Source organism: Staurois parvus, unplaced genomic scaffold (genome assembly GCF_062004578.1).
Source record: "Staurois parvus isolate SC_StPar_1 unplaced genomic scaffold, SC_StPar_1.0 ptg001302l, whole genome shotgun sequence".
NCBI lineage: Eukaryota > Metazoa > Chordata > Amphibia > Anura > Ranidae > Staurois > Staurois parvus.
Window position 1 is genome coordinate 4,776,759 of NW_028319098.1, and position 20,507 is coordinate 4,797,265.

The 20,507-nt window shown below is 41.4% G+C and overlaps 1 protein-coding gene across 2 annotated transcripts in view; it reads right to left on the reverse strand.

Annotated features, from left to right (window-relative positions):
• The window catches only part of ZC2HC1A (zinc finger C2HC-type containing 1A), a 117,239-nt gene that overhangs the window by 65,608 nt on the left and 31,124 nt on the right, over nt 1–20,507 (reverse strand). For both annotated transcript variants that reach the window (XM_089661013.1, XM_089661014.1), the window contains exons 3-7: nt 13,299–13,415; nt 10,710–10,851; nt 10,234–10,382; nt 6,365–6,464; nt 1,303–1,408 (exon numbers count right to left, since the gene is read on the reverse strand). In XM_089661013.1, the coding sequence (XP_089517139.1) occupies nt 1,303–1,408; nt 6,365–6,464; nt 10,234–10,382; nt 10,710–10,851; nt 13,299–13,415 (614 nt within the window). The remainder of the gene's footprint in view (nt 1–1,302; nt 1,409–6,364; nt 6,465–10,233; nt 10,383–10,709; nt 10,852–13,298; nt 13,416–20,507) is intronic.

The following is a 20,507-nucleotide window of genomic DNA, read 5'->3' on the forward strand; positions in this document are numbered from 1 at the left end:
AAATCTCCCAACATTGAAAAATAATGTACCATCCAAATACACAACTGTAATAAATGTACAAGAAACTGTATTCCCAAGAATGGCTTACTGAATTTTCAATTATCCCTGCCACACTTCACAGTCAATGTAGTAAAGCCTGCATGGCTTCAGCTGGGTATACACGTTCAGGTTTTTTTGCATTCAACCAGTTGGTTAAAAACGGAAAAAAACGACAGATCCCCACTGTATTCTGACATGGGAGACTCTCCCTGCCAGAATTCACTGATCAGCGTTTGCAGCCATTGGCTGCAACTGCTGATTGGATGCTGGTTTTCCAGCAAGACCGTTTGATAGAAGCCGTTTGTTAGACCGGATTCTATTGAACAGACACTGTTACACATGTAGTGAAAGTCATCTGGACGACTTTCAGTTCGTGCGTACCAGACTTTACACTGTACAGAGTGCAGGAAGTTACAGTACAACTAAAAGGTAAAACTTAGTTTTCTTTTTGGATAGAGTAAGGGAGGGTTATAACCCATTAGTGGGTTTTTTTTTGTCATGTGTCCCATTGGGGAGATTTCTCTGCACATCCTGTCCCATATTCAAAACAGGAAGTGAGAGAAAATCCCTTTGAATTGAAAGTATCTCTGGTTGTCACCAGACCTAGTGTCTCCATTGGAAGATTTCCTCTCTATTCCTTTTCTGGTGACAACCCAAAATTTGACATTTTCTTTTACTTTCACTCTTGGTGATAATGGTAAGTTGGACAAATAGAGATGATGAATCTCCCTAACGGGAGCACAGACATAAATAAAAACTTGACGTGTATACCAAAACTAACAGAACAGAAGTGTGACCAGTTTCGCTTACCTCAAAATTAACAGCAACTGGCAAAAATATCCAAAGTGTCCCATGAGGTCAGTCAGCCGGGGTATCTTATCCTGCCTGCTGCTGCCCATAAACACAAAGAGCATTTGCTCAGATCTAGGACTTGGGAATGAAATCTGAGAGCCCGGTTCCAGCAAACAAAGTGCATGTGAATACGCACATTACTGTGTACATTTCAGTGTGTACGTACTGTACATGAGCCCTCGGCTTCCACGTGTACATGTGAAATAAAAGCACATGAATTCAGAGGTGATGAGGTAACACTAATGGGCTATTAGCTCTCCTAATGACAGATCAATATTTCTCAGCGAGCAAAAGCAAGTAAAGCTATCATATTATATTCATATCATAATATATCAAAATGATCAGCATCACCTCACCCAGTCTCCATTAAAAGCTTCTGAATGCAGTGCTCACTAAATCCATTTAACCTACCCTGTCTGAGGGGTTGATATGGCAGAATTTTTGCTTGCAGGGGAAGGCGGCTGATAACGATTTATTGCTGCTCCACTGCCCGATGCTGGCTTCGCTGAAGGTATACCTACGTAAAGTAGAATGCAAGGAAATAAGTATAGCAAAAATAAACAATTTTAAAATATATTATTCTGATAAAGCACAAAATACAAGAAAAATATTTATTCTTACTTTTCGCATGATAAGGCTTTGAATTGTTTAAAAACTGCTTAAAAGAAACTTGCCACAAACATGGGCAATTATAACAGAACATTCAAGGACAAAATAAAGATTACTGGTAAGGTCCTTTCAGACAGGCAAGCTTACTGCCCTCTGAAGGGTGATCTTAGGTGGATCTCTTTTCAAAGGATGGTATAGCAGTGGCTAACAGGCCTTCAGATGGCATTACTGCTGCCACCTGTTTTTTTTATTTTCTTTTATTTAATTGCCAAATGTCAAATTTACATTGTGGGATTGTGCAGTTGTGGTGCGGCCCTATTGATCTAAATGGTCAAGTCTGACTGGCGGCACTACCTGTCAAACGCTGCAGTTCAAGTTAAAAATGCCATGGCATGTGTACAGAAGTGTCAGGCTGTAATGTTAGAATTCAGGTGACCAGCCACCTATGCAAAAGAGCCCTTTCTGGAAATCTGCATAACGTTCAGCAGATCCAGGCAGCTGAAGATAAAGTGCCAATAAATGTTCCATGTGTAACTAACCACCTCAACTAGCATGACATTATCATTGCAATGTCTTAAAGATTTAAAGTTTCTTACAAATACCGGTTTTTGGTCTTTTAACCATTTGCCGCCCGCCCTATGGCCGAATGGCGGCCGGCAAATGTCATCAGCGTTCCGGGTGGATGACATATGGCGTCCTTCCGCACATGCGCAGATTGCGCTCCTGCAGAGCCGCGATCTGTCACCGGCCGTGTACCTCGGACACGGCCGATGACAGATCTGAGTATCGGCCCCCATTGCCGGTACCATGTGACCTGCTGTGACCAATCACAGCAGGTCACATGACAGTTGTATACAATGGATGGCTTCATTCATGCCAGCCATTGTATACTAGTGTCTAACTGTGAATGGTCACAGCTAATCACATGCACATATCATGTGATTAGCTGTGGCCAAATCACAGCTAAGCACCAAAAAAAAAAAAAAAAAAAAAAAAATCGATGTCATTCAGGTAAATGCTTGCTTATAGCAAAGTAATTCTTTGCTATAAGCAAATTGTGTAAAAAAATACTGATCACTTCCCCAAAGTAGTACAATGTTACTATGGTAACATTATACTACTTTGGTCATAGTGAAATATGAAAAAAAAAAATCTTAAAAAAAATGTAATAAAAAATACTGTCACCAGTCAGTGTCCCTGATCACCGCCATGCCAGTTATATGATGATGCTGTACTGCACTGGTGACAATATGTAAAAAAAAAAATAGTGAAACTAATTTTTTTAATTTTTTCATTTTCCGAAAAATTATGACAAAAAAAATACAACTTCAAAACACTTGCCATGCCTCTTATGAAGCACGTTGGACTGTACTTTGCAAAAAAGGGGTCATTTGGGGATATCTGTACTGTTCTGACATTCTTGGACCTCAAGAAATTAGATTGGCCGTCAGTACTTCAGGATTAATCAATATTCAGATCTATACCATAGTTTGTGAACTCTATAACTTTCCTACAAACTAAATAATACATCCTAATTTGGGTTATTTTCACCAAAGACATGTAGCAGAATACATCTCGGCCTAAATTTATGAAGAACAATTATTTATTTGCAAACTTTTATAACAGAAACAAAGAAAAACGTGTTTTTTCCAAAATTTTTGGTCTTTTTTTGTTAATTTAGCAAACAATAAAAACCCCAGCGATGATTAAATACCACCAAAAGAAAGCTCTAGTTGTGTGAAGAAAATGATAAAATTTTAGTTTGGGTACAATGTTGTATGACCGCGCAATTGTCATTCAAAGTGTGAGAGCGCTGAAACCTGAAAACTGGCCTGGGCAGGAAGGTGTAAAATTGCCCGGTATTGAAATGGTTAAATAATCAGTCTGTGTGTTCCCAACAAAGCCTTTTTCCTCTCAACGTCCATTTTCAGTTGCAAGAAGTGCACATTTATTACGGTATTGCACTACTCAGCTCATACTACATTTCCCAGGTTTCAGTATGAATGGAGGTTCTACTACATATGCATCCCCATTGTTCTTTGCACATTTTATTGGGCAGTACTATGTGGGCCAAGATGTCATCAGTGATCATTTTTCTGTTATGAAGTGCCAGTGATGGATGCGTTGGTGCATATTAATGTAGTCCTTACAGAAGCAAGCAGAGGAGGATGGCTATGTTCCCACATATTTGAAACCATGTAATTAAAGCCACCCTCAATAAGGAAGCTGGAGCTCAAGAGATTGAAAAACATTTTTTATGTATGTGCTGTCTGACAATGACGATATAAGGGACAAAGACAAAGAATTATAAATGTACCAAATATCTGTTTTCCATTGTGGGTTTAGTGATAGTTTAAACCAAATTCGTAAACTACTAAAAAAGCCAAACTATATCTTCTTAGATCTTCGAATCATCTATGGCCAGCTTAATTCTAGGACAAATGCCAATAATATATCTATAATTTAGAGCAATTATTGAAAATCTTAAACAGGTCCTTAGATATCCATATTTGCAGGATATTATGAATGTATGGCAGTGCTGTATAAATAGTACACAAAAAAAACTCATTGGGAAGGCATGGTTTACCTTGTAGTCATTATGTTACTGTCCAAACTAAGTCATTTCAAGCACAGCTCTGACACTGAAAATTAAGAGGAGTTTTCTACCATTGCCATGGGCCTCAGTCTTGCCTGGCTGTCATACTGGCTTCAACCTGGAACAACTAACGAAGCAAGCAAAGCCAGACCACTGGATATACATCAATGTGGCAGGTCAGTGACTTGAAATTTGTTGAAGGCATTGGAAGAGTGTAAAAGATATAAATAGGTCATTAAAAAGTGACCTTTTTTCTTGGCACCTCTAACTGCAGTTTTGATGATATCCAGCCTACTTTATAATGCAAAGAGAAATGTGTAAAGTGTAGTACTCACATCATCCAAACCAATTTCATTCTAGCTGAGGAAGATCAGTTAGGCTGGGTATACATTTTCAAATGATAGTCATACAAAAATTCTCAGTATGCTCAACAGCTTGACAAATGTCATTCAAAAGTAGTTCAACATTTCATTTGCTTTCAACATTTGTTTTTGGAATGAACAGTGTTTACTGAAAGAAGCTCACATACACTGATAGAAATTCATTCATTCGGAAAAAAGCTTTCCATCCTGATCCTTTGAACCTTATTGCCACTGCAGTCGAAAACCAATGTTGATTTGACTCCATTAAGGATTAGTAAATCAAACGAATGTTCTTAAAACCAAAATTTTAAAACCAAAATATCTACTAGTGTATATATACACAGCTTTTCTGATTGATTATTGAAGACTACTGTACTTGTACATTACCATACCATGCATTTTGGCTTAACCTGCTCTCAAAATATCAACCAAACCGCTCTCTTCGGTCCTCCCAAGACCTCCTGCTCTCTAGTTGCAGTGTCACCTCCTCTCATGCTCGCTTCCAGGACTTCTTCTGAGCTTCTCTCATCCTATGGAATTCTCTACCCCAATCTGTCTGTCTGTCTGTCTGTCTATCTCCTAATCTATCCATCTTTAGATGATCCCTGAAAACTCTTCTCTTTAACCACTTGCCTGTCGGCACTTTTACCCCCTTCCTGCCCAGGCCAATTTTCATCTTTCAGCGCTGTTGAACTTTAAAAGACAATTGTATAGTCATGCAACACTGTACCCATATGAAATTTTTATAATTTTTATCCACACAAATAGAGCGTTGTTGGTATTTAATAGCCACTGGTTTTTTATTTTTTGCACTATAAACAAAAAAAGAGCAAAAAATTTGATTAAAAAAAAAAAAGTTTTTCTTTGTCTCTATTATAAACTTTTGCAAGCATTTTCTCCTTCACTGATGTGCATTGATGAGGCTGCACTGATGGGAACTGATAAGCAGCACTAATGGGCACTAATAGGCAGCACTGATGGGAATATATGAGGCACTGATGATGCTGCATTGATATGCAGCAATGATGGGTACTGATGGCCGGCACTGACGGGCACTTTTAGGGCTGCCCTGATTATCAGTGCAGATGTCCTGTGACACTTGCCGGTTATCGGCAGTACTTTCCTCACGCTGTGGCAACTGTATTTACTTTGTGATCTGCCGTGTCACTGGACACAGCTGATCATGTGGTATAAGGTCACATCATATGACGCCCTGCCAGAATTGAACAACCACGCTCTAGCCGTCATTTGGCTATATCCCGATTGTCAAGTGGTTAAAGAAGTCTATCCTGCTTCTAACTAATACACTGCATGTTTACATTCTCCAACAGCTCATCCTCCACAGCTATTACCTTTTGAATCACTTGACTCTCCCTCTTAGATTGTAAGCTCTAACGAGCAGGACAATCTGATTACTCTTCTACCAAACTGTACTGTAACTGTACTGTATGCCTTCATTTTGTAAAGAGCTGTGCAAACTGTTGGCACTATATAAATCCTGTATAATAAAAATAACAATAACTAAAGCTTGCTGTACCTATTGAGCATTAGACTGACAACCAACATAAGTGAAGAACATCAGGACCTTCACCATGCACAGGACCAACAGTCATCCAATTGTCCAAATAATACACGGTAACATCACACCCATACAAATAAATGGTCAAGGTACTGTAGCCTATGAGAGTGGGAGTCCACCTGCTGGTGGTTCTAGATCTATGGTTCAGAGCACTGAATCAAATTAGTTGTCCCAAACTATTCACAGCTACCTAATGACCACATGTTGAGAGCAAGACCAGGCACTCCCAATGTCCTGATTTACTGAATCTGAACCAATACAGACCAGTGCGAATAGTTCTCCATGTATAACTGTCATGTTGGTAATTTGTATGCATAGTACTCATACCTGAAGCAGGTTTACCAATATTAGGTGGTTGTGGCAAACGAGAATTTGTTGAGGACAGAGATGCAGGGGAATTAGTCTTCTTAAGAGCAGAGGGCTTGAACTAAAAGAAAAGGGTACACACAATTGTTAAGTACATACAGACAGCAATCCTACAAAGAGAACAATAGGTAGATGAAGACACCTAAACCCCAGCTCCTCCCTTCTGAAAAACCTGGTACTGTAAAATCACCAAATGTCACACAGAAGGTTTAGTACCTAGCTTAACTAAAAGCAAACCTTTTTCTAGTTTTGGATAGATGGAGAGGGAAGGCTTTGCCTTTTTTTTTGTCTACTTTAACACCATCTTTTCACTGACTGTATGTTACTGTGGCAAACATATAACCACAGGAATTTATATAAAAATTCAGGAGTTTCTAAAATGTGATGCATATAAATAGATTTGATGGCAAACGTATTGCAGTGAAATGTTCAATGAATAAGGGTACTTTCACGCTCTACTAGCGTATGAACATCAACCACTCCTGACAGAAAAAACACAAGGATGGGCTGTATAGCACTTGAACATTTTAGAATGTATTCACATGTATGTGTACACACAAGTAACAATTCTTCTAGCTTTATTTTAATCAAGGGGTTGTGGCGTATGCTCGTAATTGTGCTTAAATGCTCACAAATGCTGACCAGCAATGCAGATTTCTGTAATTTTTTTTTCTGATCTATACACAGCACATGTTTACACATGTGTACAGACACACGGAAAACACTAGTCTGCATTTAATAAATAATATAAAAATGTGCCGCGCTCCAATATATAAATATAAATGAAATAAATAAATATGCAATACATCAAGTGATTCAACACTAAATTAAAAAATATATATACAGTTGCAAGAAAAAGTATGTGACCCCCTTGGGATTACGTGGAGTTTTGCATGAATTGGGCATAAAATGTGCTCTGAACGTCATCTAAGTCACAACAATAGAAGAACACAGTCTGCTGAACATAATACTACACAAACATTAGATGTTGCCATGGTTTAATTGCACATAACATGTAAACATTCACAGTGCAGGGAGGAAAAAGTATGTAAACCTTTGGACTTAATAACTGGTTGACCCTCCTTTGGCAGCAATAACCTCAACCAAACGTTTCCTGTAGTTGCAGATCAGACCTGCACAACGATCTGGAGTAATTTTGGACCACTCCTCTTCACAAAACTGTTTCAGTGTAGCAATATTCTTGGGATGTCTGGTGTGAATCGCTCTCTTAAGGTCATGCCACAGCATTTCAATCGGGTTGAGGTCAGGATTCTGACTGGGCCACTCCAGAAGGCGTATTCTGTGCTGTTGCAGCCATTGTTTTGTTGAATTATACTTGTGTGCTTTGGGTCATTGTCCTGTTGCATCACCCATCCTCTGCGGAGCTTCAGTTGGCGGACAGATGGTCATACGTTTTCCTGCAAAATGTCTTGATGAACTCTGGAATTCATTTTCCCATCAATGACAACAATCCGTCCAGGCCCTGAGGCATCAAAGCAGCCCCAAACCATGATGCTCCCTCCGCCATGTTTTACAGTGGGGATGAGGTTTTGATGTTGGTGTGCTGTGCCTTTTTTTCTCCACACATAGTGTTGTGTGTTCTTCCCAAACAACTCAATCTTGGTTTCATCTGTCCACAGTATATTTGCCAGTAGTGCTGTGGAACATCCAGGTGCTCTTTTGCAAACTTCAAACGTGCTGCAATATTCTTTTTGGACAGCAATGGCTTCTTCCGTGGTGTCCTCCCATGTACTCCATTCTTGTTTAATGTTTTCCTTATTGTAGATGTGTCAACAAAAATGTTAGCATGTGCTCTTGCAGTCATTTTTACAGGACGACCACGCCTAGGGAGAGTAGCAACAGTGCTAAACTTTCTCCATTTGTAGACAGTCTGTCTTACCGTGGACACATGAACATCAAGGCTTTTGGAGATACTTTTGTAACCCTTTCCAGCTTCATGCAAGTCAACAATTCTTGATCGTAGGTCTTCTGAGAGCTCTTTTCTGCGAGGCATGGTTCACATCAGACAGTGCTTCTTGAAACCAGTAAACCCAAAACAGGTGTGTGTTTTTTAAGGGCAGGACAGCTGTCAGCAACACATCCAATATCATCACACTGATTGGAGTCAAGGTTGGCTCACTCCTGGCTCCAATTAGCTCTGGGAGAAGTCATTAAGCTAGGGCCTCACATACTTTTTCCTCCCTGTACTGTGAATGTTTACATGTTATGTGCAATTAAACCATGGCAACATCTAATGTTTGTGTTGTATTATGTTCAGCAGACTGTGTTCTCACATAATCCCAAGGGGTTCACATACTTTTTCTTGCAACTGTATGTGTCATCGTGAAATAATATTGATAATTAGCCCAATCAATGTGATCAAATGTAAAAACTGTCCAAAATTATACAACACAAAAATAATATATTGAAAATTGCATATGGAAAAAATTAGGTATAAATATAGTCCAATCTGTGTAATTAATCCAAAAAGACCAGCATCATCAAATGGACTAGGTGATTTTCTTATGTGCTCACCTTAATTGAAAATTAGGCTACAACAGCTTTTGTCCTGAATGGACAGATGAGATATAATCCCGTGGTGGGTCTTTTTAATGTTCTTTAATTAAGAACATACAGCACATTCCACATTAATAATTATGCTACCAAAATTAGTGTGTGCTGTAAATTGCCTCCAGCATTGCTCCTGTTTCGTCTTGCAGAAGGCCGCCCTTTTGCTGAAACCCTGAGCAGTCACTTTCTTACCAGAAACTCTCCCCCATCCTTGGTCTTAAAAACTATGTCACTTTCTGTAATTAAAATGTGTGCATTTCCAGCCTTGATTGTGTGTCTTGGCTTAGCTAGAGATGAAGGCTGACAGAAGCTTTAAAAGCGCTGAAGTTCAAGTTATCAGGGAGATAAGACACTATCCTTGTAAGTTTAACTCTTTTGTGTCTCCCTGGCAGCAGAGTTTGTCTTGTCACCTCTCCTGCTTTTCTTTTCTCCCTCCCTAATCTGTGTTCCCTCTACACAGTCTGTGTCATTCCTGCTACTTTCTTCCCCCTTCAGCAACATTAAATCTTAAAAAGGAGAAGTACAGCCAAAGCTCTTTTGGCTGTAGTTCTCCTGTGGATCACAGGAGTGCAGTACGTTCTGCACTTCTGTGACCCGTTTTTAGCTGACAGTGCACTGAAGCCTGCTGTCGGCTCATGTCAGTGAGTTGGTCTAGGCAGGAGAAAAGAACCCGATTTTAAAGTCGGGATCCACCCCAGAGTCTGGAGCAACACCTGGCTCAGCCTTTTAGCGATCCACTGAGAGCCTGAGTCAACTGTTCCCTCCCCCTCTACAGCCTAGCGCTCCAGTGAGAGCAAGGGGGGGGGATGTTGAGAGTGCTGAGCAGACAGCGGTGACTGACAGTCATTGCTCTATGCTCAGAGCGGCTGTGAGAACTCAGCAATCAGCGATCATGTGATCGCTGAGGTCTCACACTTAGAGCCGGCATTGGACCGATTCTGCATCCACCTAGGTAAGTATAACTGGGGGGAAAAAAAAGAAACCCCTACTGCTCTTTTAAAGCTGCCAGCTGATCAGCCTCCAGTAGCTCTGATTTTAGGAACAGAACAGAATAGAGATATTAGCGTTCCGAGAACAGAGAGCAATTGAGCATGTGCACAGCAGGAAGAGACAGTATTACTTATTACACTTAAATTAATGTTTTACATAGTTACATCTGCAAAAGGGGCCAGAAGATATAGTGACCATAGAGATGCATTTGGTAACCAAACAATGACACTGCAGCCTGTTCTTTCAAAGGAAAAAAAAAATGTAATTACTTGAGTCCTTGGAATCGCTTTTCCTTTCACATCTCCACCTAATTTGCCTTTATTGGTTATGCGAGCAGCTTGTTCTTTGCAGAAGCTGATGTGCCTGTCAGCCGCGTTCTCATTAAACCTCCTCTGACAGTACGGGCACTGGACATAATCTAGATCAAATAATAAAAAAAAAACATGCAATGTCAGTTCCTATTAAAAGATTGTCTTAGGAGTAAACAATGAAGTTCACACATATTCTTCTAATAAAATATGCACGATGACGCTTTACACTTTGTGCATGACAGAGCAGATTTGTACCTTTAAGGTGGATAATACTAAAGTCTAAACATTCTTTAAACTACACAGAAGGTTGTTCAATAAAACAAAGCAATTCATATTGGCATGCACAATCCCATAAAAACCATCAGATTTAAAAGGACAATTTTTACTACTGTGTCACTATACTGTTCCAAGGACGAAGTCTGCGGGTTTCTTACCTGGATCATATGAAGGTGGGGGTGGAGGTGGAAGTTCACCACCTTCCTTTATGATTTTGTTGAGTCCTTTAGCAGCTCTAATAGTAGCAATGAAATCATCATGCTTCCTCCTCCAGGTGGATGGTTTCTTTGGAGGTTCTGGCTGAAACAAAATTTGACAGTGCTGCTATATCCAAACTGATATAGTCTGCATGGTGCAGCTGAATGGCAACATAATAATTCGATCAAAATCCAAAGCGTCAATAAAAGTATGTTACCATAAAATTCTGTAAAATTCTAGCTTCAATAGCCACTAACTGTAGCGGTTGCTATTCAGACCAATCCTTGTTAAATATATGTATGCGGCAGTCCAACATAAGCGTCCTTTCACATGGGCGGCCTGTTTAGCGGACCCGCTTGCTCAGCGAGGGATCTCTTCACTGATCCCTGCTGAGCAAGCAAATGACAGGTCTGTGTCCGCTCCACTGCTGCAGAGCAGACACAGAGCAGATCGCTCTTCTCAATGGGCAGTCGGATGAAAATAGATTGCCTGTCCGTTTCCATCTGACCCAATCCGACGAACGGAAAGGGAATTGGATCCCCATCCGTCCCTGTTTTACAGGTCAGATTGGATGTTGGCAATTGGATTCCCATCCATCCTTTTTTTGCGAGTCATATCGGATTGGATGTCAGCGGGTGTAAACGGACACGTCTGTTTACACACAACGCTCCATAAAGGAGAATGAAGATTCCGATCGAGTCCACCTGAAAAAATGGGAAGGAGGACCTGAGCGAAACCGTCCAAGGCGAAAGAGGCCAAAGATGTAGCTGAACACCTACATACTGTATGCAATAAAAACCTCATTAACTAGTCTAATAATAAGCATCCAAGCAGCAGAACATGCTGCTTCTGCTAGTATATACACACACCGGTCAGCCATAACATTATGACTACTCACCATAAAACATGCGTAGATCCCCCCTTGACCCGCTGAGGCATAGACTCCACTAGAAAATCATCACACTGCCTCTGCTGGCTTTCCTTCTACCCACAGTACATCTTGGTGCCATCTCTTCCCCTGCTAAGCGACATACATGCACCCGGCCATCCACATGATGTAAAAGAAAATGTGTTTAATCAGACCAGACCACCTTCTTTCATTGCTCTGTGGTCCAGTTCTGATGTTCACGTGCCCCCTTACAGGCACGTGGACACTGGTCAGCATGGGTACCCTAACTGGTCTGCGGGTATGCAAACCCATACCCAAGAAACTGCTATGACACCCATCAGAAACAGCAATAATTTTTCTCAGCAATCTGAGCTACAGTAACTCCTCTATTGGATTAGACTACACAGACCAGCTTTGGCTCCCGGCATGCATCAATGAGCTTTGACTGCCCATGGCTGTCACTGGTTCGCCAGTTTTCCTTCCCTGGACCACTTTTGATAGGTCCTAACCACTGCAGACTGGGAACATCCCATAAGAGCTGCTGTTTGGAGTTGCTCTGACCCATTCGTCTAGCCATTACAATTTGGCTTTTGTCAAAAGTTACTCAAAACCATACGCTTGCCCATTTTTATGCTTTCAATACATTAAATTCAGGGACAAAATGTTTACTGGCTACCCAATATATCCCACCCACTTTCAAATGCCATTGTAATGAGTTAATCGGTTTTTACTGGTCAGTGGTCATAATGTTATGGCTGATTGGTGTACATATACAGTTCCAAAAAAAGAAAAGTATCAGCACAAGGAGTATTAGTTACCTTCATTGTGATGTATCCCTTGTGCTGCTGTGTCCTGGGTTAGCAGAAATGTTCCTGCTTCAATGTTCTCCCACTACAGCCCTTTCAGGGCATCAAGGGTTAACAGAACTAAGGGGCTCTGACAGACACTCAAAAGTGCCTGATTATGCTGCCTTTTCCATCCAGCTCCTCCATTAATTGCAGCTGTACTACAGTCTCAATGAATGAAAAACGATCTATGAATAGAGGGGGTAAACCTTTCAATCATCTGTCCATACTCTATTCATAGATCTTGTTTCATACACAGACGCTGTACTACGGCTTCCATGAATGGAGGAGCTGAGTGAAATAGGCTGGCATAGTCGGGCACTCTTGAAGAGTGCCTCTTAGAGCTCCCTCAGCTCTTTAAATTCCAACTGCACCATCCCAGATTACGGTGGTGGGGGTGGGGAATCAAAGGACAATTTCTGCTAATCCAGGAAACAGCAGCACAAGGGAAACATCACATTGTAATATCCCTTGTGCTATTTTTTTTTTTACGTAAACATAGGCCTTAACCCTGCCTAGTTCATCTCTGAACTACAAAACACCTCCCCTTAGGCTATGGAATTGAGCAGATGAATAGCTGTTATGTAGCCCACATACTTCCTGTTCTAGAGTGACAACATTGCTCTTACAAATAGTATAGTGAGTGAGCATTGTCACCCTAAAACAGAAAGTGTGTTACTGACAAAATCACCAGATGCAAATTAAAGAAAAAAAAACTTAAGAAAACTAATGCAGACATTGCATCTAAAGATAGGTAAGCTGCAATTTATTATTTTTTTGGTTTGGATACATCACTCTTATGTGAAGTCACTTACCCGCGGTTTTACTGGTTTGACACGTGAAATTTCAGTTCCCTCGGCTCGCTGTCTGCTGGAGTCAAATACTTTTCTTTTTTTAATAGCTGCTTTTTGGCAAATTGGAGCATGTTTTCTCTGCCAAACAGAAAACCAAAAAGAATGTTTTTATTCTGTTCATGATTTATTGATACAATAGCAGGAAAGTCGTGAGCTAGCCAATTTTATATGTAAGAGGCTGAACGCGAAGCCAAAGCATAAAGACCTAACCACGGTCAGTTTGATACGTTCAGATAAAATTAAAGTATAACTAAAGGCAAAAACCTTTTCTTCATTTTGGACAGAGTGTTGAGGAACTGGAACACGTCAGGTTTTTATTGCTGTCTGTGCTCCTGTTAGGGAGATTCACCCATCCATTTGCCCTGTTTACCTTTATCACAAAAAGTAAAAGAAAATCCCAAATTTGGGGTTGACATCAAAACAGTAATAGAGGGGAAATAGTTCGATGGGGGCACTACTTCTGATGACCCACAAAGTGATCTGCTCACTTAGGAGGGATTTCCACTCACTTCCTGTATTGACTGTGCGACAGGAAGTGAAGTGGGCTCTCTCTCCCTAATGCTGGCCATAGACGGTTCGTTTATCAGCCGATTGTTTGTCCGAAAAACAAAACATCGTTCATTCTGTAAACCGATGTTGCCACCAATGATTTCAAAAATCGGACGTTTTTCACAAATTTTCCAGCATGACTGATAAACAAAATGAGGAGGCCGATGCCTTTGCCACTAACAGTGCGAAAATTGGCCGATTATTCTTTTGGACGAAAAATCAGCCGATAAACAAACCGTCTATGGCCTGCATTAGCCCGGCCATACATGGGTCAAAATTTGAACGATTTTTCATCCGAAAATCGGACCTAAGAACAAATCGGCCAATTTTTGCTTTGTTAGTGGGTCAATAGCACCGGCTGATTTTCATGGTTCCTCCCCTTTTTGGTGATCGGGCATGTTGGAAAATTCGTGCAAAACTAATTTTCGACTCAATGATGGTCAAATCGTACAATCGATTTTCCGAAAAGAATATGCGCATGAGTTGTGACCTGAAAGGAACAGAAGTTTTGCCTGTTATATGGGGTGAACTTTATGACTTGGTTGGCCGATTTTCGAAATCATTGATGGAAACATCGGATTACCGAGTGAAACTGCGTTTTCGATTTTCAGACGAAAAAAATTGTTCGGAATTTGAACCATGTATGGCCTGCATTACTCTACCCATAAAAAAAAAAAAAAAAAAAAAAAAAGGAAAGGAAGGTGCTGGGATGGTCCACACAAATGCCACCAATGATATGGCTACCCCCCAACCTGGAGAGAGTGCAGCCCCCTAACAAAGATTCCCTGCAGCGCTTCCACCATGGTAGAGGAAACACCATGACTGAGGACATGGTGGAGGAGACTTTTTAAAGCTACAGCTACAGTGTTTCCTGTAATTATGGGTGGAGCCGCACTCTCTCCAGGTGCTGTCCTGAAAAGGTATATGGGGGGAAAATTTTTTGTTTAAATGATATTAAAACTAAATATAAAATACCATAAAAAAGGAAGCCTGTAGATGCTGTCCCAGGTAACAAGGCAGCTGGGAGTTTTAAGTACCCATCATGATGAGGGAAATGTCCAACTACTTTATTTTTTTTAACATTAAAAGAACTTTATGGGTATATAGTGCGGGTACAAAGAAAAAGAGGACAAGAACATGGTACATCAATAACACATGCTGTAGCAATAGGAAATTGTAACAAGGAGCATTTCCAGAAAACATATGGAACGACAAAAAAGATTAGACAGCACACAAAACATAGGTCAAACATCATAGGAAAGTGCACTAATAGTAAGTGTCGGGGGGTAGAGTAACACAAAATTCAGTGGGGGGAACCAGCCACGAACATCGCCTTTACATCAGGTTGCGTAAGTGGCAGGCGAAGCAAGCCATCTATCCCATATCTTGTTGTACTTCGTAGGGCATCCTCTGTGGCTATAGTGAAGTTTCTTATACGGAACAGTTGAATTGACTTCAGTCAACCATGCCTGGAGGGTAGGGATGGTTGCCTGCATCCAGTGGCGTGCAAATAATTTTCAGGCACTAAACAGATTCACATAAGAGTGTACCGAGGAATTTGTCCTCGGGCAGGTCTGGGAGGAGACCAAGAAGACACACTCTGGGATCTAATTGTAGAGGTGAACCCATATGATTATGGAGGAACTTGATGATTTGTTCCCACTACATCGGAATAATTGGACAGGACCATATGAGATAGAAAAAGGTGCCAGGGTCCCTGAGGCATCTAGGGCAAAGAGGGCTCTGCTCAGGACGGAATCTAGAGACCTTAAATGGGGTAAGATAAGCTTGATGTACTGTACAGAGCTGAGTAAGTCTGTCGGGGAGTCTGGGTGAAACCAACTTGGTGCCCTCCAATATCTCATCCCAGATCTCTGTCTCCAATGGCCTGATATCTGGCTCCCTGCGGAACTTGGCCCCCTCCACTATGTTAGTTATTGTGGGAGTGTGCAAAGCAGTGTAAAAAAACGAAATCAGCTTGATAGGTTAGGTTTCAATGTTAGGAGTAGAAATAGAGGAGCCGGCTCTGGAAATTGGGCCCTCAAGGTTTGGCGGAGCTGTAAATATCTAAATAACATATAGTTAGGGAGGTCAAATTCCTCTTTTAAGGTGTGGAACGGCTTGGGCCCAGTGAGCGCAATCACCTGGTGGAGAGATACAATTCCCCTAGAAGACCAAATCTCAGGGTTAGGGATAGTGAGGAGTTCAGGCAGCCTAGGGTTGAGCCAAAGAGGATCATGCGAGTGATAAAAGGGGGCGTTCACGCGATGAAGAGCAAGCTCCCGGATACGTTTGTGGTGATGTGCTATCGTGTCGCAAAGTGCATGGGCACCAGGATGCCCGCTGTCCCACAGTGCCATCTGCAGGGGGGAAAACAAGGTACGACCAGGCTGCCCACATACCAGACCCTAATAATGATCAGTTTAGTGTTTAGCTAGGTGAAAAAAAAATGGGATAGCTGTGCCGCAAGGTAGTATGAATGAAAATCTGGAAGGGCCGCTCCCTCATCGAAGTGGGGTTCTTGAGTACGAGCCAGGAGAGCTTGTGTCTACCCTGTGACGGGCGCGGCGTCAGACCCCAGCCCTTCTCCCCAAACTCGTGACCGAAGGACTAGCCAATCTAAAACCACGATGTCATGTGCGCAACAATGCCACACCCAGCTGCACCCTGCACACCGATTTTCCAGCTAATTGGACCACAATCCACATATCGGCAGCCTGAATGCGATTGTTACTGGGTCAGGTTAATTACGCAATTAACCCTTCACACTGCCACCACCTCCTTTTTATACAGAGAAAGAGGAAACTCAGCAATACACTAGGATGATTGGTTAATCGACAGTATACCGTTATCTCTACAGACCGGTTATACAGAGGGTTAAACACTCATAGTAGCGCTCTTCAGCGGCAGGGATTCGTAAGTCACATTAAAGAACTATAGAAACAGTTCAACACTTTCAGAAAGTAAGATTTATTACTAAAAAGGTCAAAAGGGTGCAGTAGAAATATTTACAGAAAAAGATGTAACATATATATATATATATATATATATACATACATATACACACACAGAGCACAACAGCACAGCAAACAGATAACAGAAAGAAGTTTAGGTAAATAAGTACTTGCCCACAAAGATGCCTGGGGTTAAGTAGTTTCAAGTCTGATGAGCTAAAAAGGGATTTCTGGTCTCGCACTCAAGTTTCGTTGGTACAGCGTGATTCCCCTTTCACTCCGTCTGCTAGATGTTAAAACGCAGACGGTCCTCACTTCTCTGACTACACACAAAGCATAACAGCTTCTTTTCTACAAAAATCAATTGGTATCTTCTTACAACAGACAAGCCTATTGCCTTATTTGGGAAAAGGATGGCATAGACAGCTACACTGAACGCATTCCTGAGGGAGGGGAATGAGGGGATACATGAAGACTTCTTAATACAGTGAGGGCCGTGCCTGGCTCTTGTATGCATGATTACTACACCTTTCTCCCCCTCAGGTGATGGCATAGGAGTTTAAGAGCAATACCAAAATGTAGAAGTTTGGAGCAAAATGGAGAACCGCACCTCTCCCTGTGGGCAGCATTGTGACATACCCGATCCCCAGATAAACAAGTTAAGAATTCCTTCAAGTGTTTTGAAGATTTTCAGGGGTAGCATGATTGGGGAGTGCCAGCATATATAAAGGAATTTAGGCAGGAGGATCATTTTAACTAGGTTAATTCATCCCATTACCCCCAGTGGGAGCCTTGCCCACGATTGGATGAGTGCCTTAAAGATAGTAAATAGTGGCTCGATGTTGAGCTTGGGGTAATCTTGGAGCTCCCTGCTAACAGAAACTCCCAAATATTGGATTGTAGAAACTCTGCGTAGAGGCTGGGAACCAAAAATGTATGATGGGAGGACAGGCGTCTAGGGGGAAGGATCTGCGACTTACTCCAATTGACACGCAGCCCAGAGTGTGTTCCAAACTCCTCAATGGCCTGTAAAGCGGTGATTAGAAAGGGGCCTGTGTCAGCCAGGTAAAGAAGCACATCGTCCACACACATTCCAATGGATTGCACCAAGGAGCCAACCCGGAGGCCCCTAATATTAGGGTGTCATCTGAGCAGAGTAGCCAGGGGTTCCGCCGCAAGTGCGTAGAACAATAGGGACAGAGAGCAACCCTGGCAGGTCCCTCGGCCCAAGGGATAAACGTCTGATATATACCCGTTGACAGCCAACCTGGCAACTGGGAAATAATACAGCAATTGACCCCATTTAATGAAGTTGGGCCCAAAACCAAACCCCTCCAGACACTCCCAGAGATAGCTCCGCTCAACTGAGTCAAAAACGCTTTCGCAGAGTCAAGCGTCACCACCGCCCTAGTACCGACTTCATCATGGGAGGCTTGTATATTCATGTCTAAGCGATGAATATTCATGGCAGTGTTTTTTACCAGCATAAATCCCATTTGGTCAGGGTATAATAAAGATAGGATAACCGGATTTAGACGCAAAGCTAAAATTTTAGCCAAGATCTTAGTATCTACCTGTAAAAGGGAAATTGGGCGATAAGATTCTGGATGGGAGGAAGCGTGGATGCTTCACACATAGAATCCAACAGGGCACCCTCTGTAAAAATACTTTCATAGAGGTGCAGTAGTTCCGGAATCAGAACCTTCAAGTAGGTAGAATAGAAATCCAGGGGGAGCCCATCTCGGCCGGGAGACTTCGCTGGGGCAAGGGTGGAGATAGCCATGGCGATCTCCTCCACAGTAATAGGGACCTCAACGTCACTCCTCTGGGATTCTTGATGGAAAACACTTCTTTGAAGTCAGTATGACAAGACCTTCATCTTCAAGCAGTGACTGGAAGAGGAGTCTACAGGACACTTTGCATGTAAGTGTGTCCCGAAGGACTAGTGGGGGCATTGGGGTGACCTATCAACCAGAGCATAGAGCGCTTTAAGCACAGTAACAGGAATAATTTCCTGATAAACTGGGGAAGAAAGAAGTTAGAGCCAAGTTAACACAAACTGATAAATGCTGAGACACTCGCTCTATTTTTTTAATAAAAAAATTGCATCCAGAGAACAGCTATAAAGAGAGTGTGTAGTCTCCTCAATGTTTTTAAATATACATGTAATGAATTAATGTTTTAAAAACCTTATGTCCTTTTGAAATATGTATAGTTGTCTCTCTATAGTTACCCCGAAGTGAACTGGTCCAGTGAGAAATATTGGAGCTGCAATTGAAGACCATGTTTTTACAGGTAGAGGGTCCAAGTTTGTCTGCAATACCCTCATCCCACTATCTAAATAGGTCATCGACCTAGAACAAAGATGCAGGTTCGGTGTTAACACTTTGCACACTTCGTTGGCTGAATTCGTCTTCCAGGTCAGTGATTAACTAGCTAGTGGAGCATACACCTCTAAAACCAAGTAAGCAATGATAACTACATATTTCTATCACCAATGGTTAATATTAAAGAAGATTGCCAAGGTGATGAAATCCCCCCCTCTTGCTTCAGAAACCTCCATTTAGTAATGCAGACTGGTCCTTCTCTCACAACACCCTCTGTATAGAGCACAACATATGTCCAAAGATTCAAATGTAAGCCCTCATGCACATGGACATGTTAAAATACTTGTATTTACTCTGGATCTTTTCTAGGAGCTGGCAGAAATATCCAGCTGAAAAAAATGCTTATTTTGGAGTGTAATTACATGTGTTTACAGGCATATGTAAATAAACTTATTCTGTTGGTTAGGATATTCAGTTACTCTAGCTACTAAAATGCATTTTTGCTTGTCCTTGCATGTTTATATGCAATTACGTATGTTTAGGCATACCTAAGCGTAAAAAGTGCAAATATGCTTCTCCAGGAATGCAAGTTTGGGTCATTTTTTTAAGCCCCTGACGCTGCATGCAAATACAATACATGCCTAAATGTCTGCATGTCCATGGGCACATTAGCGAACATGCAGCTGCATACAGGAAATGAAGGTATCAATTTCCCCAATGGGAAACAGGCAGCAAATAATTACTAGGTCAGGGTAAGAGTTTCCATTATCACATATTTTATAAAAAAAATATATAAAAATTTATATATATTTTGTTTTTATTTATTTTTTTATAAAATAGGGGATAATGAAAACTCTTACCCTGAACTGGTAATTATTTGCTATCCGTTTCCCATTGGGGAAACTGATACCTTCATTTCTTGTCCCAAAGTTGCAATGGGAAATGAGAGGAAACATCTACAAAGTGTGAGGAGGTCTTCTCGAAGACCTGTCATTTTCTGTCTTGGGTAGAGTGGCCACAAAAACAGTTTTGCCTTTACAGTCCATCCCCAGTTCTGTAAGTGTTGAAGTGCATTCTGTGGCAACCCCCCAAGCTCCTTTGTGCAGCAGCTTGGAGGTGCTTCATGTAAACTGCAATGACAGGTGCTCACTTTAGGACACCTTAACAGTGCACTAAAAACACAGAAATTAGAACGTAAATCTGAAAAAACCCTAAAGGTTGAGAGCTGCAGCAGGCTACCCCAATTATACCATAGGCCACAAACAAACACAGGATTTCCATTTAAACTGGAAACCTCTTTAAGAGATGGGTTTTGCAGTGGCTTGACACCTGGGTCGCCT